We start from the raw sequence: 26,347 nt of genomic DNA on the forward strand, positions 1-26,347 counted from the left end.
AGCAATTCCTTAGAAGAGTACGTTAAGGATTTGTTTTAACCAAGCAATTTTATTTGGCAACGTAATTGATGAGAAAGGTAAAGGAGCAATAATAAAGTGCAGAAAAATAAATAGCAAAGTAAATAAAGTGCTGAAATTTAAATGAAATTAAAATAAAGAGCATAAATTTAAATGAAATTAAAATAAAGAGCAGAAATTTAAAAGACATTAAAATAAAGTATAGAAATTTAAATGACATTAAAATAAAGTGCAGAAATATTGTAAAGTTTTATTGGAAAAAGATTTTTTTTTGTGTCTCTTTTAAATAGATTTTTATCTCTTTCAAGCCTTATGGATGCTTCATATAAAAGAAATGAGAGTTCTATGCTATCAATCATTCTTATGAGACATATCTATATTGTGCTTTACTTGAGATTTAAAAACCATTTAAGAGAGATAGATAGAAAATCCTTGAAAATAAAATAAAGGGCAGAGGGATGGAGCAAGAAATTAAAGTGATGAAATAAAATAAAAGGGAAGGGATTACTTGAAAATAAAATGAATGGCATAAATGTAAAGGGAAGGGGATTACTTGAAAATAAAATGGTTGACATAAATGTAAAGCAAGAACAAAAGAAAACCCTATATGCCTAGATGGAATGAGATTTCTTCCCCTAAGGGTACTTCCCACATAGAGTATAGAAGATGGTCCAATACCCATCTAGGGAAACACAATACCATAAACAAGCAATAACAATATAAAGATGAAGAGATATATATACACAACAATATAGCAAGGAAAATATGTGGGCTTGTTCTTGTAGAAACTTCTTCTTTGTATGAACCCTAGTACGTGACTAACTCTTTTGCATGAATCCCTAACTTGTTTGCATGAATCCCACTACTTAGCTAACTCCACACCTACCATTTTGATTGTTGTAGTTGATTTGTAGTAGTTTCACACAAAACACCAATAAGATTTTTAATCGTTTGTGCTAGAGATTTTGCTTGGTACAAAACCCAAAGGCACACAAACGTCCCAGCAAGATCTCTTTCTTGTTTTTTTTGAACTCATAGGTTCAAAATGTGGAGGTTAGGGTTTCAATATGAAAACCTTATGAAGTATTAGGATTTTTTGTCTCTACCACCTCATTTAAATAGGAACTTAATATACCTTTTAAATAGACTCTCCTATTAGGTTACACAAACCGATAAACATATAGCCACTTAGAATAAAATGTTGTAGGCAATATCAGAAATCCCATATCTTGATAGATTGAGAGGTATTGAGACAAGTATCAAGTTTCATTAAATCTTGATAGATCGACTAGTATCAAGGAGGTACCGGGACCGGCAAATTCAACTTTTCTTTAGCAGTATCTTTAGTATTCTTCATGTCTTTAATAACTCCACTAGTAAAAATACTTTATGATATTCTTAAACACACTAAAACTTAGACCCAAATACAATTAAATTACGTTTTGTCATTAGATATACCAATTAAATAAAAATATGACCCTAACAAACATTACATTGATTTGCTTGAAACAAATCTCACTAAACAGTCATTTAATATATTTTCTGCCTTTATCAGACTTCCATTATTGGATTGGCCCAAGAGTAAACTTAAATATCTTTAGAAACTTTTTGATCAAGTGAGATACATAGTCATGACTCACAAGTGCATGTAAGATATATTTTAAAGTGACTTGAATTAGAGGGGGCTGCACCAACTACCCCAACACTTCACCACATCGAAAAAAATCCCAATATAACTCCAAGACTACTGCATCAAGCTAATGTTGTGGTGAATGATCTCCTACAATTAAGATCCTATGCATAGTCAACATCCACAAAACCCAAAATATCTTTAGCAACTTTTTGATCAAGTAAGATACCATAGTCATGACTCACGAGTGCGTGTAAGATATCTGTTAAAGTGGTTTGAATTAGAGGGAGCTGCACCAACTACACCAACATGCACTTTCACCACATTGGAAAAAAATCCCAATATAACTCCAAGACTACTACAGATTGGTATTCGTGCACCAAAGGAATTCAAAATAGAGTCTGACTAGGTTAGAGATGCGTGTAGTCACATGAGTGAGTTATTACTGTAGGTAGAAATATTAGGATCAGATATATTTTTGTATTGTAATAACTTCTATTCTACATTGTGAATTCTTGAAGTTGGTGCTAAAATTCAAACCACCTATTAGGTTTTTTAGGTCATGGTTTTCCCATCACAGCCATATCACTATATTAAATTTATTTTCCACTATACTTTAGTTTTGCAATATGGTTGTGCCCACTATAAACTGATTTACATCATTGCATAATTTGACAAATTAATCAATTTGGATAATTGGTAAAATATAATTGTTGTCTAAATTTTTCGTTGGATAATAAGATTTTTTTTTTCTCTCATTGTTTTAGTCTTTCCTAAATTTTATTCTTTATCTCTCTCCCTCTCTCTATCATCCCTCACAGTGGGCAGTGGATATCGACATGGATAGTGAGATCTCGGACACAGTGAATTGATGAGGACTCATGTGGAAGAACACGAGCTCGTGTAAAGGGATTATGGAGTGGTTGGTGGTTGTCGAGAGAAAGGAAGAAAAGGAGGGAGTGAGACCATACTCTATCCACTAGGACCACTACATATACAATTTTAGAGCCAATATCTGAGGTTCTCACTTTGCCACTGATACAGTTTTAGAGCCAAAATTTGAGGCTCTCACTTTAATAACTGTTATCAAAAGGAATTCCTAGGGTTGTTGAGATTTTTCTTGGAGATTGGGTTTGTTTTTTTATTTTTATTTTTTATTTAGAAGAGAAATTTTATTTTGGGATTATGTTAATTATTTTTGTACATGTGATTTAAAACAAATGGTGATGTAGGATTGAATCTAAAGCAAAAAAAGAAAAAAAGAAGAAGAAGAAGAAGAAGAAGAAGAGAAATAGAGATAAATTTTCTAAACAGATTATGTTCTTGTTACAATAACATATATTGTAAAAAATATTTTCACAAACCTGTTTTTAACAATTTTGAAAACATATTTTAAAATTGGTGAACTAATCAGGATTATAATATATTATATGTATGAATATTCTTTACTTGCAGGAGAAGCTGAATACGGGCCCCGTGTTTTTGTATATCTATTATAAAGTGAGGGGCCAGTGCGACGCTGAAATGACAAATAACCTAAGAGACAAATGAGCCTTGTCCTGACTCACGACAATATTGAGTTAATACGTCAAATGAGAATGTCAAATATTTATATGGGCCACCGCCCAAACCCTCAGTTGTCCCACTCCCACCCACCGATCTATGGCCCGTGGATTGGAAGCAAAACTAATTTATCAGTATGAGATTTTCAACCATGAATACTGCCAAACTTGCTCTGCTCCATCCTAATCGTATGGCTTTCACCTTGAAAGAGATAAGCAATATATAACTTAATTATTTCTTAAAGAATTACTTAAACCTAATCCCTCTTGATAAAAGAAAAAAAAAAGAAAAAAAGAAAAAACCTAACCCTCTTTGATCAAATATCTTGACTTCGACATACGAAATAGAAATGAAAAGACGTATAGGTAAATATTAGTATATCACAAATTTGAATCAATAATTCAGGAATAAAAGAAAATTTATATGTGTTATATTATTTCTGTATTATTACCATACAATTTAGTGTTGCCTGGTCTAGCTTAATTTTCACATTTTCAAAAATACAGTATTAGATTGTACTTAAAAAAAAAAAAACGGTGGCCTAAAAAAATGTACTTCTGAAATTTTCTGATTCTAAATCATGCTCCCAAATGAGCACTTAATTACCAGCAAACTTATGTCATTATAATAAAAAATCAACTAAGGATACTAATTAAGCCAATTGATATATTTAATATATTTTTAAATTTTGGCCGTGCTTTCAAGCTAAGTGACAAACTAAATTACTTATTTTCTAATATTATTATAGTTCAAATATCTGAATAGGACAAATTGCTATGTGAATATCCTTGCTTCAAAAAAAAGAAAAAAAAAGAAAAAAGAAAAATGAAAAAAGAATTAGGCTTGCGATCATTTCATATTTCTTGACTACTAAAGAATAAGTATTTTAACACAAATGCACATCACAATTTTACTCAAAAGTTATGGTAACTTTTAAGGGATGGTGTGACAAGTTATACTATATGCAACATACTCTCTTAGGCAATGTGAGACAATTACCCATTTCTCTCTCCCTTATGTGTGTGTGTTTGTTTCTCCAAAAAAGAAAAAAAAAAAAAAGAATAAGTATTGAACCACTATAGTGGTTGAGGTGCCAAGAAGTCCTCTCATATGGGGAGGGGAGAAAAATTTTTATTTCAGCAATAATGTTTTTTACAAAATGAGTTATTTTTCAAAAAACATTTTATTTTTTAATAAAATATCTCATTTTCCTATATTTGATTGTAATTTTAAATGAGTTGAAAAACAATCTCAAAACTTTCGTTATTTAGCTTCTTGTGAGATTAAGTTATTTTCCACCAAAAAAAAAAAAAAAAAAATGGAAAACAATATCTAAAAATAAGTCATACTTTTTATGTTGACAAATGATAGTTTTCATTTGACTTATTTATCTGATGCTACCAAACACTAGAAACCACGGAAAATTATCTTTACATAAGATTTTCTATCGAAACAAACGGAGTGTTAGAATAATTTAAAGTAAGTTTCTTTGAATTGTAATTTGGTATTTCTTCTAGAGTTGAAAGATGCCAAGTGTGTTAGTTCATCTATTTATTAAGTGAGAGAGCACCATTGGGTATATTAGCGGGTTGCGCTTAAGAGACTGTCAAGTTTGTAAGGCAATATACAATCAAAAGTTTGTAAGCCAGTACAATCAAAATTATTTTTGTTGTATTTGCATGTACATGATTTTTTATTTGTTAGAGGTTTTTAATTTGCTCATGTTTGTGAGAGTATATTAGTTCGTTTTAGAGGGGTTTGGTTGAATATGGTTGTATGATATTGTTAATAGTACATTTTGATTAGAGTTTGCCGTGGATGTAGGCATGAAGTTAGCAAAACTACATTAAATATATATATATATATATATATATATTTTCTGTGGATGTCCTTATTTCTTATTTGAGTGAATGTATCTTTTCTAGCTCCAAATTCGAATATATTTAACATAATAGTTTTATTATCGAAGACTCTTAATAGACAATTGAAAATTCAAGATTATAAATAAAAAAATAAATTATTGATGTTTAATAAAAGTAGTACTCAAATTTGTATTTAGGGTAAAAATTATGTTGGTAATCATAGTGCCATGTATAAAAACATAACTTGGTATAATAAGCAATTATAATGCTGGCAAGATTACTTACTTATATTGAATTATTTTCGTGTATAGATAGGATATAGAAAAATTTAGTACATCTTTTATATATATTTTTCTAAATATTATTGTGTAGTATAGCAAAGAAGATTTTTTTTTTTTTTTTTAATTTTAAAATTTTATAATATAGATGTGTGTACATGTATTCTACTGATCATGTCTCTATCTCATTACTACCGTGTTCTGGGATACATAGCTATTGATTCTCGGTAGATTTTATATATCAACTTCCTATTTAGTTCTTCTTAAGCCAAAAAAAAAAAAAAAAAAAACCCTGTGTAATTATATGCATATTTTACTTGTTTGGGCTCGTGTAAACATTTTATGGATTGTTTTTTGGATCTTATATCGATCATAGGACGTTTTTCTTTTTACAAAGATATGCCCATCGGGAATTCGTTGACTTAGAATAAAAGATTGAGAATTTACTGTTCTATCTGTAAAGATCGGAGGTGGCTAGCTAGCTACCGCTAATTATATAACCTAAAGGCTCAGATAGAGAAAATATGCGAGGACAAAAAAAGTGATATCATATAATGGAAGTCAATTTGTTTGTCCTATTGAACTGTTCATGCAGATTTTAAAATATAATGAAAACTGCAATTAGGAAATTTCGATATTAATATGGAATTAGAAGTTTTTAACAATCAAATAATGAAGATATTGGATGTCAAAAAGATAATAATAATAATGTTGAAGATTTCATAAAACTGAATAAAAGAGAATAAGTAACGACATTAATTCTAGAATACAATCGATTTAGTGTTGGAATAATAAGGAGGGAGCAGCACATTGGAAGCAATGCGTAAACGAGGAACATCTGTGCAGGAAAATTAGTGGAGAAAAATATGGGTTTCGTTTATTTCCAGTATTTTTTTAATTGATTTTTTTTAATGAGAAATTGTCACATCATTAATTAATTAAATAAAATGTGGAAATTAAAACTCAATGTTATTTATCATTGCATATTTAAAATAAAAAGACATATTCAATTAAAAAAGTACTAAAGATAAGTCAAATCGAAAAAATATATACACGATAGATTCTCACTTTTTATATATATATATATATTCAACTATACCAAATGCCACGTGTTAAACCTTCACTGAGTGCCTCAACGCTATCAGTGAAGGTTTAACTCGTGGCATATGGTATAGTTGAATATATATAAATACGAATGCATTAATTAATGTACATACAAATAAATTTGCGACAGTATCTTTGGAGAAAATGGCGTTAATTAGATATATGAAAAAAAAAAAAAAGAAGAAGAGAAAAAGAGATGATGAAGTTAGGCAAGTGGGAACTCACACAAATGGGTAAAAACAGGAAGTTGACTAATTGCACTAGTACTTCCATTCATATTCTATTTTCAAACCAATAATAAATTCTACTGCTACTCTATAAAAGCTATATATCCCACATGCCCTGTCTTGCCAGCCATCCACCAAAGTTTCAATTTGTGTTTGATAGCATGGCGCATAAAGCTTTTCTTACATTTTTTGTGCTCTTCTTCTCTTTCTCCTATGTTCTCTCCATTTCTGCTGATCCTACAACAAGTAAGGCTTTATTTATTTATTTATTTTTATATTAAATTTCTGGGTCTAGTAGTTAACCTTAACTGTCATAAATCTTTTTCATTTATTTGTAACGTTGAGTTGAGAGTTATTTTTTATTTTTTATTTTTAATTTCCTGGTTAAATAGGAAGCCTCAAGTCAAAGAAGGAAGACCAATCAGTTCAACATCTACTGGCTCAGGTCTCTCTCTCTCTCTCTCTCTCAGTCACTTGATTGTCATGTCTGAATTAAATTTCATGTCTTCTTCTTTTTTTTTTTTTGTTTTTTTTTTTTTTTTTTTTTTTTTACTTTAATGCATTTTAAGTGAATTTGAACCTAACATGTAATCATGATGTGTAATAATTTGCAGGAAGCAATGGATTTGAGGGATGGCGATGAAGTTTTTGATGTAGGGGAAAGATTTATAGAGGGGAGAATATTAATGGATTTTGAAACTTCGGACTACAGGGGCACAGGAGCAAATCCAGGTCATGACCCAAAACCTCCTGGGAAAGCTTAAAGTCCAGATTTTAGCCATTTGTGTGTGTAGATGTAGATCTAAACAAACATATTGCACTTTGGATCTTGAAATAGTTTGGCTTTTCCTGTTACTCATCAGTGTACTTCTTATCCATACTCTTGAGTTGTCCTTGTCTTCTCTTGTACACTGAATCTTGGAAAGTGTGTGTGACCTAACTTGTGTATGGTGTTTTTCTTCAAGAAATATATATTAATGTTATAGATGGTTTGGCTTTTAATTTCCTTTATTTTGTTATTATTATTATTATTATTACATTTTGGAATTTATTGTATGTTCAGCCAATCCTATCTAGCCAGCTCCAAAATAAAAAAATAAAAAAAATCCTAGTTTTACGAAGAGTATAAAAATTTATTTGGTTGAAGGCATAATCATCATCATCATTGGATTTCTGGAGAATGTTTTACATCTAAACAATATAATGATTTGTAGATCGTGACCTAATAATTATTTTCGTAAAAAGATATTGAAAATTATTTACTAAACCTATATCACCACACTAGTTTTATATAAATTTCAAAACATGTTGGATATTAGTAAATAATAATTTGCTATAGATTATATAGTTATTAAAGTTCAAAATATTCTTGCTTAGAAAGCCATATGAACGAGCCAGGCATTTGAAGAAATAATGAAAATAAACACAACTCTATGGATAGGCCAGGCACTGAAAATAAACACAACTGTTGGGCTCTTTGCGATCTACTTTGCTGATCTTTATGATGCGTGGATTTTTGAAATATATTTTCTTTACTTTATTATTATTTTTTTGAGAAAAATTTCTTTACTTTATTAATATTAAATAATATCTTATTTCTGTATAAACTAAATAAAAGTTGGAACCAACGTTCTTTAATAGTATTTTTTCTAGGATTTTATCTTATAAGTCGTTAAAAAAAAAAAAAAAATACTGACAGTACTAGGTAAGAAGTAGGTATAAATAAATAAAAATTAAAAAAAATGGGAGATCTTCACATTATAAAGAAAGACTGTGATCCTTATCTACTTGTTCTCTTTTACTTGAACTACGCAGACCTATTTTTATGATTATGAGAAAACTAGTATATTATTATATTTTAAAGTTAAATTCTCATTTTCTTTCATGCATGATCCAAAAGCTAAGATACACAGCCAAGGGATATTCCTCCCCTGACCGTAACTCTACAAACCAGTTGGGTTAGCGACACGATATTTTAGCCCATGTGGTACCGTATATTGCAAGTGTTGACAATCAAGCTTGGGCCGATATAGAAATGACGCCAAGCTAAGAGGTTGTAAATTACATTTTGCTTAATATTTTGTTATACAATACTAAAGATGTTATGCTTAATACTACAAAAAAAAAGGTTTTATGGCCACGTTTTTAAAATACGGCTATATGTCAAAAAAACGTGGCTATAGCCTATAGTTGCGTTTTTTTAGGCCGCATTTTTTCATGTGGCGTAAAACTTGTGACTATAGGATTGATGGGCCTATGGCCGCACTTTTTTAAACGCGGTCCAAGACCAGGCTTATAGCCCCGTTTAAAACGTGGCCTAAAGTGAAAGCTGTAGCCGCATTTAAAACGCGGCCTAAGACCAGAGCCTTAGGCCGCGTTTTAAACGTGGCTATAGCTTTCACCTTATGTCACGTTTTAATCGTGGCCATAGGTCCTGGTCTTGGGCTGCGTTTGAAAAGTGTGGCCATAGGACCCTTGTTGACAACTATAGGTGAAAGCTATAGCCGCATTTAAAACGTGGCTATAAGTGACAACTATAGTCGCATTTTTCAAATGTGGCTGTAGGACATATTTTAGCCGCATTTAAAAATGCAGCTATAGCCGCCCCCCCCCCCCCCCCCCCCCGCCTTTTTTTTTTTTTTTTTTCCCCTAGGCCAGATGGCTTAAAAAGGACCTCCACACCTGTTTTCATAATAGACTATTATGTGGAAAATCCATTATACTAGTACAATCACCACAAACCAAGCCCTCATTATACAATACTAGTTTTAATCTTGCATTAGTCTCACATTTACTATAAAAACTCTAAAAGTACATACATAGTAATATCTCTTGCAAAGATAAAATGCAAGAGAGGAGGGCAATTAACTCACAGTGCACTTTACATAAAATTTGTGGTGAGGACTATAAAATTTGACGTGCCAAGTTTCTTAATTCAAGTTTCTTCATTAGTATCTAATCCATCCTACATGGTAGGTACATACATAGTAATATCTCTTGCAAAGATAAAATGCAAGTGGAGGGCAAACTCACAGTGCACTTTAGATAAAATTTGTTGTGAGGACTATAAAATTTGACGTGCCAAGTTTCTTAATTCAAGTTTCTTGATTAGTATCTAATCCATCCTACATGGCAGATGTTAGGCATATATTTTGCTACAACATAGTGTACAAATGCATAATTAAGATTTTGGCAAATAGGTTGAAATAGGTTGAAGGGTATAGTTGTAGACTTAAACTTTTAATGAGAAATTGAGCATTACCTTCTAAAGACAGAATCCTCCCAATGTTTCTATTGACGTATCTACACCATTAAAACATATTATATGAAAAATTGAATCCAAGGTTAAAGAAAAAAAATTCTTGGTTATAAATAAAAAAAGGAAACAATAGACGGATAATTATAAGAATAGGGGCAACTAACCTTTGTCACATGCACAACAGCTAAGACAAAGATAAATATGTGAAGATGATGCAAATTCATCTATTCCTAGGCTGTAATGACAATGTGAGCTTTGTACACTGTAGGAGGTTTTCCCTTGGATTCATGCTGCATATTAGTGTCATTTGAGCCACAATCAACAGTTTTTGTTGGCTACTTCTAGGTTGAAATTTAAGATACAATCTGAACACCCCCCCCCCCCCCCCCAAAAAAAAGAAAAAGAAAAAGAAAGTATAAGCAAGAAGGCTCACTTGTATGGCAGAAAGAAGGCTCACAGTAACCATAAATCATTACTAAGACTAATACCCTTTTTTTTAGGATTCTTAAGTTACACAGTGGATCTAGAATTCATGATATCACCTTCCAACAAATTATTATGGGAGAAAGAAGTGCTAATTGGCAAGACTTACCAACCCATCCAGTCCATGATGCAACAAAGAAGCTACCAATTAGCTCCACCAAATACCTCCAACAATAGAGTAAACATGGAATATGTTATATTTAACGCAATACCAGCACTTTAATAAGTTATTAGAGACAAAAAACAAAAACAAAAACAAGAGGGGCATTAAGACACTAATTTACAATGAATGGGTTCTTTACTAATGAGAACATCATAGGTCCCTTTCAAAGATTTCACATGATCACGGATTCTATCATATTCTCCTACAGAGCTCTGGGCTATTAATCTTATATATCAACTAAGAATGATAGCGATGCTCTGGTGCAAGCTGACTTTCATAGTCTCCAAATAAAATTAAACTTAAACACACTTTTTGGATGGTTTTGAATTATAAAATAGCACTTACCCCACGATGGATTCGACTTAGAGTCTTGCTGATATCTAGATACCCTTCTGGAGTAAATGCAGCCTGCCATTTCCCCGTTTACCCTCTTGCACTTGCTCTTATGCTATCAATTTACGTCAAAATGATATGTGATATGTCTTGGCGTGTGGTGCTGATTAGGCGTGCGTGTGGTGCTGATGAAGCATGCATATTTGCATTTTTGAAAATCAAATTTGAGAGGTTTTATATATACCATCATTGAAGCAACCAAAGTCCAAAATAGCTTCCATATATACAAAAGACCAAATTAGAATAATTTCTTTATATAATTGTTGTTTTCTAAAAAAAACTATAATTTTGTTCAGTATAACTCAAGTTTCACTTTATTCCTTGAATATTAAAAGGAAAATGTCAAAATTACTACCAATTTTATTATGAAAAAACATTAAAAATTCACATGATAATAAATGTGATTGGTATCACATCAACAACACAATAAATAAAATTCTTAAAATATATTTTTGTATTATGTTTAAAAGTTTAAAAAATTAGTTTATAAGGCTTATATAGTAAAATTTGTAACATTCCCAGTTAAAATATGAATTTTTTAATGTGGTTCATTTGGATGTTAATCACATCATCAATTTATGTTAAGACTTTATTGCTCAAAATCAATATTATGAACAATCAAGTGCTTTGTCTTTTAATAACATTAATTTGTTTTTTTATGAAAAGAACCAAGATTCAAATCATTCTTTTATATTTTTAATATGAAAAAAAACTCAGTTTTTCCATTTTTATTAAAAAAAAAAAAAAAACTCTGGGGATGTAAACACGGCAATGTGAGAGAGAGAGAGATCACCAGCAATTTCTAGATTTTATTTGTATAATAGAATTAAAAAATAATGTATGGAATATTCCAAACGGAAAGATTTGACTCTTTGGTATATCATTTTGAATAGAAAATATACCTAAGAAAATAAGGAATGAAATTTTACCTAATCTTCCAGTGTTTGGTCGGAAAGTTAAAAAAAAAAAAAAGGAAGAAAAATATCTTTTAGTATATTTCAATTTGTATACCTAACTTCATTCCAAATCACAGCTATTTTGAGTAGTAAATTTGGTGAAATAGAGAAGAAAATAACTTTCCACACAATTTTTTTGTCAATTCTCAATCAAAGATGTAAGATGATTAAAATCCTTTGATCCTATTTTTATTATTTTATAGGGTAAATTCTATTAACATATCCTGAAGTTTGGGCTAATGCCAATTAGGTCTAAGACTTTTCAAAAATAGTTTTGGTCCCTAAAGCCAACTTAGTCCCTAAATAATTAGTTATTTTTTCTCATCTATTTTAAAGACTAAATTAGCTTTAGAGACCAAATTGGTTAGTTTTGAAAAGTCTTGAACTTGGTTAACATTAGCCCAAACTTCAAGGAGTGTGAATGAGATTTAACCTATTTTATATTATACACTATCAATCACAACTTGTCATATTTCATATTGTTTTCTTATAAAAAGATCAAAATTTGTAAAGTCCATTGGCAGAATTTTGAATAAAACATTTGGGTGGACTATTGAAGAAAAATATAGCCAATTGATACTTTTACTTTTTGGTCTATAAAATTGTTAAAAATTTACTTAAAGAGGAAGATTCTTTTTATGCAGAAAAAAAATGTTGTATCTAATTTATAATTTCTAAAAAAAGTCTTTCTCAAAAAAAAAAAATTGGGGCACTTCTTATCTTTCTTGCCAGTTGCGTAATAAAAGTTTCAGATCATCACAGACCATTACTAAAAGTCTCTCTACCCTAAAACTGAGGACATAATGCAATCTGCCCGAACGTGTGAAAACAATAAAGAAAAAGTGTTTGGAACGCATTTTGTGGAATTGTGGCTTGTGAGATATGGACTATTTTTATCATCTTATTTGAAACGCAAAAATTGTGGTTGTGCCTCACTTAAATGTATGGAAAAATCCTAGTGTTAGCAATAAATTCTCTTGTGAATGATTTTAGCCAATTGATACTTTTACTTTCTGGTCTATAAAATTGTTAAAAATTTACTTATAGAGTAAGATTCTTTTTATGCAGAAAAAAAAAAATGTTGTATCTAATTTATAATTTCTAAAAAAAGTCTTTCTCAAAAAAAAAAAAAAAAAAAAAAAAAAAAATTTGGGGCACTTCTTAGCTTTCTTGCCAGTTGCGTAATAAAAGTATCAGATCATCACAGACCATTCCTAAAAGTCTCTCTACCCTAAAACTGAGGACATAATGCAATCTGCCCGAACGTGTGAAAACAATAAAGAAAAAGTGTTTGGAACGCATTTTGTGGAATTGTGGCTTGTGAGATATGGGCTATTTTTATCATCTTATTTGGAAACCACTATAAATTGGACATGAACATTCAAATTTGTTAGTTGACAGACAAATAAAACTTAAAATTCTGCTTAAATCTTTATGCAAAAACAGCTAATTAAGTTAGGCACCTCACACTTGGCCGACAGGGAAGTTCTATTTGCATACACTAAGCTTTGATTATACGTTATTTGGAATATGATCTTTCTACAAAGCGAAAATCAGTCACGTCTAATTAGGAGTGACAATTTGTGTTTGCACGTCAAGTTTGTGTCGTGTCTACTCATGATTATTCGGCTATATGGGTAGTAAATGTGTCAAGAATTCTCAACCCTAACCTGACCTATTTATTAAATAAGTTTACTCGACCTGACATGACATGTTTAACCCATTTAAATTAATAAGTTATGTAAAGGTCAATACAAATGACCTGTTTAGCCTTAACCCATGACTTGTTTATAAACGATTTAGTCGTATCAAGTTTGCGAGTTGTGTCAAATTTTGCCACCCTTACTTTTAATCACTATGGATCCGTTTGGATTGAACTTATTGTTATTGAAACTGAAAATACTGTAGCAAAATAATTTTTAAATGTGTGAATAGTGCCGTGAGACCCATTTTTAATATTTTTTAATGCATGAATAGTGCTGCTACAGTTGTGAACAGTGTGTGAATAGTGATTTTTGTTTCTTGCACAATGAACCCATGTGATGTTACTGTTTACGCGCAGGGGAAAAAAAAAATCTGAAAACGGAAACCGAAAAAACGCAGACACCAACCCAAACGCTCACTATAACTATATTTATTTAGAAGATTCCCATAGCATCATTGTAGTTGCATCAATAATACTAGTTTATTACACATATTTGAAAAGTTATTCTTTCCAGCATTCACCAAACAAAAGCTTATGATTCCAACATAGTACAAGATTGTTTTTGATATGAGTGACAGTTTGCGAAACGCTTCCTCAGTGGGCTACAGTACCTGCTTCTGCTTCAAGTTGATGACACACTAAAGCTTGCTGGAAAACCCACCCACCAACCCCAGTGGTTACTTTTATGTTAATATATCAAGTTCAGATAGATCAGCACAAACTGTTTGTTTATTTCATTGCTTATAATTAAATGTACAATGGCCTTAATCTGCACTAATTATCGAAGCCTCAGAAGTTTATAAATTATCAATTGCCCCACGTTACCAAATTAACTAGTACATAGGCAGAAATAATTTTTAGCTTTTTAAATTTATTGATGGAATACTAAAGAACAGATTAGATAGCAGAAAGAATATTTATGGAAAAGGGTAAGACATAATGCTTCAAGAGTGATTGTGAATCAATTATGCAATACAGTAGGAAATTATTGTCAATGTCAAAAGATCGATAAATGTATAATCATAGGAAAATGGTTTTTGATATTCGCATGAGACTCAGCTCAAATCCCATGGTCTGTGACAATGGAGTACTTAAGAATTGGGTGAAATGATCTATCATTTATATAACCTACAACCCTAGTTATCAATTTATGTAAAATCTAACAAAGGTCATATATTTCCTGCCTTAATCATTCTTCTTTTTTTCATTTTTACTGTCTTTTTATTACCGTTTGAGCTATATAAGATGTACTATTATATTTTGGCATATTGCATGTGTGGATGGAGGGAAAGTTCAGCTATGGACCCCCAGTGGCGGAGCCAGAAAATTTCTTTAGGGGACCAAGTTAAATATATATAAAATTAAATCCAAAGAATAAGCTATATGTGTGGGTGTGTGTATACATAAAATATGTTTGTAACATGATTTAACATATGTTATTTTTTTACATTTAACAACGTATTTACATCAAGTATATATATATATATATATATATATATAACATTAATAAAAATTAAAGGATTCTTAACTCCTAATCATGATTCTCAAAAAAAAAAAAAAAAAAAACCATGAAATCCACAACAATGCTTTCTTCTAAAAGGGAAATTTTTTTTTTTCTATATTTCTAATTTTCTAATAACATTAAAATAAAATAAAGATGGTTTTTATTCAAAATATTTACTTATATATTTCTAGGATGTCTCCTAATTAAAAATTATTTGGTTTAATGAGCTATTATGGTATAAGATATTATGAGTGTCTAACACTTTCTCATTCTCACAATTATCTTTTATAATTTATACAAAGAGATTCATATCAATTTTAATGTACTTTTAAAAAACTCTAATGTTGGAATACTATCAAACAAAGTCACCTTTAGTTTGATATATATATATATATATATATATTTTTTTTTTTTCGTTGTAACGTTAAATATCTCCTATTAATCTATCCCTTTAGGTAATAAAATGAATTTAATATTTTTAAGTTTCAATCAAGTGTTACAAATAATTGCAAACTATAAAGAAAATTCATTACTCACAAGAAAGTAAAAAAAGATAGATTAATTGTTGAGTTTTTATTTTTATTTTTATTTTTTTTAATTATTAGGTTTAATAAAAAAAAGGGAGCAAAAGAAATTTCTATTTTTAAGGGGCCACCTAAGCCAATTATCTTTTAGGGACTACCAGGTTAGTGACTTAATATTAATTTTTAAGAAGTTAATGATTTAAGCATGGACAAAGTTTAGATATAAAATTGGTTGTAGCCTAAGGCTATAACTTTACTCGATATCTTTTTGTGGGGTTAGAGAATTTGTGGTCTCGACCCACTTTCCATTAGGGCCCAAGGCCCGCGCCGAGGAGAGTAGTTGCCGAGGACAAGTAGCGAAAGTTCAAATGGCCTAGAGATGCAGCCGAGGATGACCTTGTGCTCATGCTTCTGTCGCCTCATGAGGCTCTTCTCCCTCAGTCGACTTGCCCGAAACGACAATGAGCTGAGCAGCTTCTGACTGAGCAGCCTCAGCCTCCTGGGGAACGCTCATAGCCTCGGAGCTGGTGGAGGCAGTCTCACGGATGGCTGGAGGATAAAATACACTCTCCGCTTTCCACAAGTCTGACGAAGCCTCCACCTAGCTCGTTTGAGGGCCTCATCCCAAACCTGGGAGCAGTATAGCCTGCATACACTAGGGATTTGAGCCTTAAGGAGGGCCTAGGTTTCAGCCACCCCTGCTTTGTAAGCCTCCTCCTCGGCCTTGTCCTTGGCAGTTTCGGCCTCAGTCTTGGCAAACTCAGCCTTTGTCTTGGCCCTCACGGTTTTATCACTGGCCCATTCCGCCACGCCCTTAGCATTGTCTGCCTTGATCAGTTTCTTCTTTAAATCACTGATCTGCTCCTTAGCAATCTCCAATTGTTCCTCGGCAGCAAGTAGGCGTCTCGTCTGTTCCTCGGCTTGTTTTTGGGCACCAGTCAAACCTGCCTTAGCACTATCCCTGGCTCTGGTTGCCTCCTTTAAGTCCTCCCTGGCCTTCGCGAGGTCAGCCTCAGAAGTTTTGAGGGTTCGCGCAGCATCTATACGTTTATTGCGCTCAATCTCTACGGTCTTACTCTGCGCCTTAACTTCTTCCTCCATCCTATAGGTGGCCTGGATAGCCTGCCAATTGAGACAAACACATTATGAATGAGAATCTAGGAGCAAGAATTGATGGAGTCTTAGGTTTTAAGAGCCTTACCATACCCAGGTACCTCTTCACACTGAGGAAAACCTCTTACATCCTCATGTTCTTCAACTCTTCCATATCGGTAGGAAGCAACAGGGCCCTCTCTAACGCGTCGGCTACATAAGCGCCTTCGCCGTCCCCAAGGTTCCTCAGGGATGCATCTTCCATCAATGGCTCCCTGTGGAGCATTGGGGCAGGAAGCCAAGAACTCGGTGCGGGTTGGGCATCGATTCCTTTCCCCTGGCCTTGATGCCCAATCTTTAACTGTTTTTGAGCTCGCGGGGCTTCGTCCTCCTCTCGAGAGGATTGAGATTTCTCCCCATCCATAATGTTCCTTACCCTTGGGACTCCTCTTTCTCTTTGGGCTGGTGGGCTCAGGCCGAAGAGACAGAGCTGATTGGGGAGGAGCAGGAAGTTTGGGGCGAGGAGATTGTGGCTGCGACCTAGAAGGAGAAGACCTATTCTGGACAGGCTGGGGCTGGGGTGGGGGAGTTGGAACATTGGATTGTGACTTTCCTAGTGCACCCTTCCCCGGCTGACCCTCAATGAGGTCGAATAAGCTGGTCGGGGGCTTTCTCTTAAGACCCATCTCCGTCCGAGAGGATGTTCCCACTGACAACAGTTCCGCTTCGGACAAGTCAGGGTCACCCAGGTCACCGGAAGGATCCTCGGATGGGTCAGTTCGGTCAAATACCCCGAATCCCTCCTCGGATAGACCCAAATCACCTTTGTCCTCCGCTGCTTGGTGAGACGGGGAAGAGCCCACCAACGGGATGCCCTCCGGGACAGGAGATCTTTCAGAGATCAAAAACCCATTCTCAACTACAGTGATTTTCTGAAGCTGAGGATCGTTAACTCTGATCACGTGTTTTGGGGCGGCAAATGACTTCTGGATGGGATCGTACCCTAAGATTTTGTGAGCGGCTCTAACTTGACCATCCTCGTCATTTACAAAAACCGCCGCCGGGAGAACAGTTTCCAAATCCACCCGGTTGACCAGATGAAAGTGTCAGTGAAAGGCATGTGGATCTGTAAAATAAAAAAAAATAAAAAAAAAAACCATGTTCATAGTTATTAACCGAACTACACAAAATTAAGACGACGCAAAAAACTGGTTCCCTCCTACTCTCTACACCCTACCTGGTTCTCCCTTCACGATTGGGCAAGGAAGGCCATCGTGCTATTCCCCAGATACAATTAGAAAGTCCTTGTTCAACCATTTGTTGGACTCGGGGAGGCACTAGATTAGCCAAACCCTATCGTCTCTCGTCTTCATGTAGTAGGATTTGCCCCTCAAATTTTGGAGATTGTAGCACCAATTTACGTCATGATGGGTTAGTCTTAGCCCCATTTTTTCGTTTAAGGCATCCACACAACCCAGAATCCTAAACATATTAGCAGTACACTGGGTGGGAGCTAATCAGAAATACCTAAGGTAACTCCTCATTACCGGCCCTATGGGGATTCTCATACCCCTCTCTATGAAGGCGAGAAGGGGAATTACCACCTCGCCCGTCCTTCTCTTAAGATGCCACTCCCCCTCCTTGCAGTACCTCAAACTTACGTTGGGGGGTATCCTATAATTGGTGATGAACTTTTCCATCGCCTCTTCGGTCTCAACCAACCTTTTCAATTTGGCTATCTCTAGGAACTACTAAACAGACTCAGAGGGTGACGGGAGAAGGATAAGAACAAGAGAAAAATGAACCCAGAAGAGAAAAAACACGAGTTAGTGAGAGTAGAGAACTTACAGAAAGGAGGAAGGGTTCCTCGGACAGGTTTTTTATGTTGGAGATAGACTTGAATTTGGATGAAAGTTTAACTGAACCCAGGATATGTGCGCTAGAACTCTTAAGTGTGAAAGTGAAGAAACAAATCAGTTCTAAAAATTATTTATACCTCCCATCGAAAGTAACTGCATGAATTTTCCCGCCCATAAAGGTAAGGAAATCTCCACCATTAGATTATCATCGCGCCGTTGAACGTGGGAAGCACAGAGCCGCCTGCATTTAATGAAGACACGTTTCACCTTCCAAGGCTCCAAGAACATGTCTCGGGCAGACGAAGAGTCTCTGGAACTAATAGATGACAATGATTGACAAGCTATGACAGAGGCTTGATGTCATCAAAACCCTCCTCTCCGTCCGAGGATCCGGACAGCAGGATTTTGAGGGGCTATTGTGGGGCCAGAGAATTTGTGGTTCCGGCCCACTTTCCATTAGGGCCCAAGGCCCGCGCCGAGGAGAGTAGTTGCCGAGGATAAGTAGTGAAAGTCCAAATGGCCTAGAGATGCAGCCGAGGATGACCCTGTCCTCGGCATCCCAAGGCCTAAAAGGGAAGAACGACACGTCATCAAAGGTAGCCTCCAAAACGCTTCTAGAAGAAAAGGCGAGTAGAATGAGACTCGCATGGGGGTACAGTGTGGGAATGGTTCAAGGAAAAGTCGTCACCTCCACATTAAATGCGCCAACAAACGTCCTAGTCACATTGATGGGAAAATATCCCTGAATAGTATGGCTTTGGCTATTGCAACTAACAGAAAATGGGGGGAGACGGCTGATGGGACAAGCACTCGAGTAGTTACCTGCCTGATCAACAGATGGAATGTCAGGATTAACTGAGAAGGGCTATATAATGTAAGAACTCATGCGCCAAAAGGGGGGGTTGGGGGAATGGAAACAGAAAGTGAAAGGAATAATAAGAACATTAAGCTCATCAGACGAAGGCCAAGAACTAGAGCCTCCCAGGCCGTGCCAAGGAGAAAACCTTTTTGGGCAAGCACGGTTCACCCTTGTGCGATTACCATGAGCACCATGACTAACCACTGTCCGGTGACCAAGGCCTAGCCTTTTAGCCTACTCTCTACCAATTTATTGTTTGGGCCTTTATCGTTCGAACCCAATAAACCAATTTGGGGTCACTACAAATTGAGTCCTTACACTTTTTATTGGAGGTGAGTTTTGACAAATCCACCATTAGATCATATATTCCTCTTATATTTTCCATGTTTGCAAAATTTTTAGAAAATTAAAGATTAATAACTATGTTATTAATAAATTATTTAAATTGCAAGTTTTTGTAATTTAAAATTATGCATAAAATATAAACTTATAAATCATATAGTAAATAATATCCAATTGACAGAAAATTTAAAATGTGTATTAAAAACATAAAAAACATATAATTCAACAGTTAAATTTTCAAAATATACAGTAATATTTATTTTATTGAGTAAAGTTATAACATTAAGTTACAACTAGTTTTGTAGTTAAACATTTTCCTTTAAGCATTTGGTTCAAATTTCAAAATTTTGGGAGGTGCAAATCCACGCTTTGTTTTTGTATCAACATTTATTTATTTATTTATTTTTTTTTCAGAACTTTTATGCGGTCCCACAACAAGTACCTAAGCATGCATACTGTGACAACTTATACACTAATCGTGAGTTGACATTTACTTAAGGTGTGAATTTAGGTGTGGGAATGGGTTATGTACCATAGTATTATTCCTCTACAAATATACTTGAAACTGACCCTTCCGGGTGACTTTGCAATTATTTGTAGAGTGGGGGATTCTGTCTAACATGCCATAGCACGTTTGGCAAAGGATTTAACGGTTCCAAGCTTTTGGTTTGGTCAATTTTTCCCTGTAATTCAACACATTGTAATGACTGATCAATGAAAAAGATTATCTTTTCTCTATAAAAAAGAAAAAAGAAAAAAGAAAAAAGAAAAAAGAAAACAAAAACGAAACGAATAAACCTAGCTCTTATTTAAAATGATTTTTTGGTAAACAATATAAGTGACTTATGGAGGTAAAGTTTTTGTTCAAAAATTACTTTTTCATTCCATGCATAAATCATGTCAGAAAAATCTAGAATTGAGTTTCAAGTAAAAGAATATTACCATAGTCCATTACGATTTCTAGGGTTATGAATATTTTTGTTGAGACTATTAAAGAACCTCCAATTGATTAGTTAATATTAACTATTCACTCTTAGTATTATTATTCAATATGGGGACTTCAGTCACTGTGCATACTCACCACTTATAGCTCATAAGCTTAAGTTTTTTGTGTTTAGACTTAATTGTGTTATATTAAACACTCACACTTCTCATTATTATTTAATGTAGAGCTTCACTTACACATGCATACAACATACCCAACATTAACACTATAAACTGAAGAGCAAAAGCCGACAGTAAAATCAAAGCAGAATATAATATAGCAAACCGATTTTAGCATACAGCAGAAATATTCAAACTCTGAATTAAAACCACGCAATTCTGAGATCGTACAACAATGTTTACATTATGTACTAATAATGTGCTCTCTTCAGGATTAAAATGTTTTACTTTCTTGGTTTGAAGGTCCCTCATACATCTTGTATCGCTAGAACTGTAACAAAAAAAGAAGAATTAGGAGAGAATGATTAGGGAGTAGCAATATATTAACATAAAACTAACCATGGGCTCCCGAACACTGGGTGGGTGGGTGGGCATCCCAGCAAGCTTTAGTGTGTCATAAACTTGAAGCAGAAGCAGGTACTGTAGCCCACAGAGGAAGCATTTCAAAAATTGTCATTCATATAAAAAACAATCCCGTACCATGTTGGAATCATAAGGTTTTGTTTGGTGAATGCTGGAAGAATAACTTTTCAAATATATGTACGTACTTAACTAGTACTATTTATAACTACAATGATATGCTATGGGAATCTTCTAGATAAATGCAATTATAGTGATTACAAGTGACTAATTTTCTCTTTGTAGAAAGATGTATCATATTCCAAATACCGTATATCAAATCTTTGTGTTACGAATATGTCCTATATGTTTTAGTGGTTGCATTAAAATCAAACTTCCCTGTCTGTCAAGCAGCATTTTAAGTTGATTAGTTGTTGTTGCATAAAGATTTAAGCAGCATTTTAAGTTTTTATTTGGCTGGAAAACAAAAAATTTGAATGTTCATGTTCAATTTGTAGTGGTTTGCAAATTCCCAAGGGAAAGACACCTTTGTAATATATATACAAGTCCTAACTCAATGGTTTTTGGGAGAGATTGATTTGGACAACATTATGGTGAATGGTCTTTGTAATCGCATACAAGACACCTGTTGAACATAACTTTACTATTTGAGCTAACTGGAACCCACTTATTATAAAAGAGACTAGAAAATCATTGAATTGAAAGATTATGGGCATCTATACAATTCTTTAAATTAAAATGGGTTTTCTCAAGGTTAATTACACAATCCTTTGGAATCCTTTTATTTTAATTTTTTTTTTAATTTTGCAATAAAGGTTAACACTAAACACTAACTAAGATTAGTTAACTAGAAAAAAAAAAAGATAAAATAAACTAAGAATAGTTCGAATAATACATGCTTTAAAATAATCAAACTAGAGCTTAAGAACTAAACAATCGAAGACTCTTCAAAAATTACAAGAGTCTAAAGAAGATTACAACTCACTTTGTCAACATGTTTGTGTATTTATTGACTTCTTGGTGCGAGTGGTTAGCACTAAAAATAAAAATAAAAGAGAGACAGACTGGAAAAAAAAAAAAAAAGATTATCCAAGCACTCATCAAAAATTACTATTGAAGCAAAAAGAATACCACTCATTTTTGTCTGTTAGTGCATCTATTAGCTTCCCGGTATGAGTGGTTGGTTTGCACCGGAAACTATTCAACAAAGACCTAAAATCATTCATAAGAATTTAAGCTTATGCCATTTATTAAGTAAACGCAACCACAATTTTTACGTCTAACTCAATCTCCAAATTATAGTTTAGCATTACATCTTTTGGTATTGTATAAAAAATTTAAGCTAAAATGTAATTTACAGGTTCTGAGCTTGGCATCACTAGTAAAATAGTCCCTTGACATTTAAAATTTATGTTTCTAACCATTAATTATTACATTTTGCCGTTAACTCACTCACAAATAATATCATTTTTGAAGAAAATTGATATCGCTATAATAGTCAAGTGTGCAATTTGCAAGTTCTGTATGTCAAATGGTGGATTTAAAAGCGATATATTCCAAACTTAAGTGGTATAAAATGTATTTTAACCAATTCTTAATATCGAAACTTAGCTCCGACTGATTTGTGAAAGTTACGGTTAGGAGAGGACTATCCCTTGTTGTGTAGCCTAGCTTTAAAAGAAAATGAGAAATTAACTTTTAAAACATAATATCATACTGTGAAGATTTCCCATCATTTTTAATTATGAACATAGGTCTGCATAATTTCAAACTAAGAACAGGTATGGATCTTGACATTCTAAGGATAACATACATTTATTATAATGTGAAGATTTGCCATCATTTTTAATTTATAATTATAATTATATATATATATATATAGTACTGACAGTATCAAGAAGAAAAATTCATAAGATAAAATCCTAGAAAAAAAAAATGCTAAAGAACGTTGGTTCCAAGTTTCATTTAGTTTTATACAGAAATTAGATATTATTTTATAGGTACAGTAGAGAAATATATTTCAACAATCACATAATAAAGATCGGCATAGTACATTAGTACATCACAACGAGCCAAATGTTGTGTAATTTTCAGTGCTGCTGGAGGTTCTTCTAAGTTAACAGTTCGCCATCTAGATCTTTTCTCATATGCCTTGCTCATCCATAGGGTTGCAATCTTTCATTCTTTTTCTTTTTCCTTCTCAAGTATTTGGCATGCATTCTAGGCAAAGAATATTTTGAACTTTCCTTGTTTCTACACGTACTGTTTGTATTTTTCCTTGTTTTTTTACAGCTAGGAATTTTTTTTTTCTCTATTTTGATTTTGGGGCTGGCTAGCTAGGATTGGCTGAACATACAATAAATTCCAAAATATAAGGGGAAAAAAAAGAACAAAAAAGAAAATACAAACCAAACCATCCTTAACCATTTTATTTCTTGAAGGAAAACACTATACACAAGCTAGGTCACACAATATATATGCACAAACCTAAAACCACACACACTTTCCAAGATTCAGTAAACAAGAGAAGACAAACAACGCTCAAGATTATGGATAACAAGCATACTCAGTAGCAAGGAAATCCAACCCATTTCTAGATCCAAACCCTCGAAACTTCGATCTATACACAAAAATAACTAAAATTCGGACTTAAGGCTTTCCAGGAGTTTTTGGGTCGTGGCCTGGATTCGCTCTTGGGCCCTTGTAGTCTGCGGTTTCAAACTCCAATATTCTGCCCTCTACATCAAAAAGTTCCTCGCCATCCCTCAGATCCTGCAAATTATATATAGCACTTCGTGATTACATGTCAATTATATGGGATTTTTAATTAGGTTATCGACTTCTAGATCCACTGATACTTTTTAGTGGTTCCACCAAACTCGTTTAGGGTTTGGATCTACCGCCTTACTTAACTATCAAATGAGAAAGATAAACCTGAGCCTGTAGATCTTGAACTGCATGTGCAGATGGATCTTCCTTGTTTGTCTTTATGCTTCCTATTAACAAGGAAAATTAAACAAATTGCTCAACAAATAAATGAAAAAGATTACATCATAGTTAAGATTAGAGACCCCCCAAAAAAAGAGCCTTACGAGCAACAGTTGAGACAACGAAAGTGAAAGCCAAGAAGAGCACCAAAAACCTGAGAAATATTTTCAGCGTCATGTTATCAAACAAATTGAAATAGGTGAAGCAAACTTTGGTGATGGAACACAGGGCATGTGGCATAGCATTTAAATAGAGGAGCAGTGGAATTATTGGTTTGAACCCAGAAGGAATGGAATTAGTAGTCAAGTGCAATGAGTTAACTTCCTGTTTTTACTTTATTGTACTCATTTGTGTGAGTTCCCACTTGCCTAACTTGGTCATCTCTTTTGCTCATTTTCATATATCTAACGTAGTTTTTTTTTTTTTTTTTTTTTTTTTCAAGATACTGTCTCGTACTTATTTGTATCTACATTAAAGCATTCGTAGTTACATACAATAATAACACCAAATTACACGAGTTAAACTTTCACTGGGTGCATCAATTCTTTGGATATATATATATATATATATATATACACCACCTGGTGTAATTCTTATAAACTTATATATTTTTTACACCGTAGATTTCTAAGAGATCTAATGGTTAAAAAAAAGAGGGATGTTACGTCTACAACATTTTTACAACAAATTACAGGTAGTTAGTTATTATTGGTTCAAATTTGAACTTAATACTAAGATTACTTTTTTGCCCCAACAATAACAACTAGTAATAACCTGTCACTTAGGATTTGTTATAAAAATGTTGTAGACATATCATTTTTCTAAAAAAAATCATTAAATCCTATTGTTTTCCACCTTACTACCTAATTAATACTAGCACTCTCTCTCTCTCTCTCTCTCTCTCTCTCTCTCTCTCTCTCTCTCTCTCTCTCTCTCTCTCTCTCTCTCTCTCTCTCTCTCTCTCTCTCTCTCTCTCTCCTTATTTATTGCTTTCCACTATTATCATTATCTAATGGGCAATCCTTAATATATCTAATAAAAAAAAAACTACGATTTAAAATATTTAAATAATATTACTTTAGTTGTCATCCTACTGTAGTGTGCATATATACATACACACCTATTGACATCACTAATTAATCCCATAATGTTGATAACTTAGCTCTATCTTCTTATATGCACATAAGGTTCTCTTTCTTATACACACATATATTATCCAATTAGTGACATTAACTTTGATCTTTGGCACCTGATTTAGATTTCTAAAACTTGTCTCTACAAATGTACTTTAATTAGTTGGATAACATATTTAAGCATATTCAAGCATAAGAATGGAATTTAATTAGTTGGATAACATATTTAAGCATATTCAAGCATAAGCATGGAAGAAATATGAGCAAATTGGAAACTAGAAAGACAGACAAAATAGTTGCTCATAGTCTTGACACTCATATATATATATATATCTTTTTTTTTTTTTTCAAGCTATGTAACAATCCAAATATTAAAATTAGATAAAACTGATTTTGTAACTCACCTTTCCTATGAGTGTAATTCTTGCACAACTGGGGTTCTCAGGGTCTATCTTTCCGCAAGTTTCAAGAGGATACTCGCTGACAGTGAATGAAGACCTCTCATCTTTCATTGCATCTTTGGCAGATGGATCAAAAGTTGTCAAGTAGAAATACGGGATGCCACTACCTTTGTGAGGTAGTCCATCACTGAATGAAACCACATTCCTTCATTGTATTTGAACAATAATGCAAAATTAATATTCATCTCAAAGAGAACTAAGATCATTTTCATTCATTTGGAAGAATTAACATATTTCAGGCAATATTATATTATGCAAGTCCAAAGAAGTTAAGTTGATTTTTATAAGCCTGTAGATTGTTGAAAAAAGGAGAAAAAAATAAGTATCCTTAGCCTCGACAAAGTATATTGAATAATTATTTACAAACTATAAATAAGTTCCTTTATATATTTGTTTTAAGGAGCAAATTGAAAGTCATTT

General features: G+C 33.2%; 3 protein-coding genes across 3 annotated transcripts; 1 reads left to right on the forward strand and 2 right to left on the reverse strand.

Annotated features, from left to right (window-relative positions):
- Positions 1-6,761: 6,761 nt before the first annotated feature.
- LOC126693127 (uncharacterized) lies at positions 6,762-7,684 on the forward strand. Its single transcript, XM_050389005.1, has 3 exons — positions 6,762-6,928; positions 7,075-7,127; positions 7,297-7,684. Exons 1-3 carry the CDS (start codon positions 6,793-6,795, stop codon positions 7,444-7,446), a joined length of 339 nt encoding a protein of 112 aa, XP_050244962.1. The 5' UTR covers positions 6,762-6,792; the 3' UTR covers positions 7,447-7,684.
- Positions 7,685-16,350: 8,666 nt separating this feature from the next.
- On the reverse strand, positions 16,351-17,447 carry LOC126691274 (pre-mRNA-splicing ATP-dependent RNA helicase prp28-like). Its single transcript, XM_050386330.1, has 2 exons — positions 16,884-17,447; positions 16,351-16,791 (listed from the first exon to the last, which is right to left on the reverse strand). The coding sequence occupies exons 1-2, from the start codon at positions 17,445-17,447 to the stop codon at positions 16,351-16,353; spliced, it is 1,005 nt and encodes a 334-aa protein (XP_050242287.1).
- A 6,300-nt stretch (positions 17,448-23,747) lies between these two features.
- LOC126690894 (uncharacterized) lies at positions 23,748-24,590 on the reverse strand. Its single transcript, XM_050386009.1, has 3 exons — positions 24,438-24,590; positions 24,280-24,341; positions 23,748-24,117 (listed from the first exon to the last, which is right to left on the reverse strand). The coding sequence occupies exons 1-3, from the start codon at positions 24,571-24,573 to the stop codon at positions 23,995-23,997; spliced, it is 321 nt and encodes a 106-aa protein (XP_050241966.1). The 5' UTR covers positions 24,574-24,590; the 3' UTR covers positions 23,748-23,994.
- Between the last annotated feature and the right edge of the window lie 1,757 nt (positions 24,591-26,347).

This window comes from Quercus robur, chromosome 7, assembly GCF_932294415.1.
Source record: "Quercus robur chromosome 7, dhQueRobu3.1, whole genome shotgun sequence".
In the NCBI taxonomy this organism is placed as follows: domain Eukaryota; kingdom Viridiplantae; phylum Streptophyta; class Magnoliopsida; order Fagales; family Fagaceae; genus Quercus; species Quercus robur.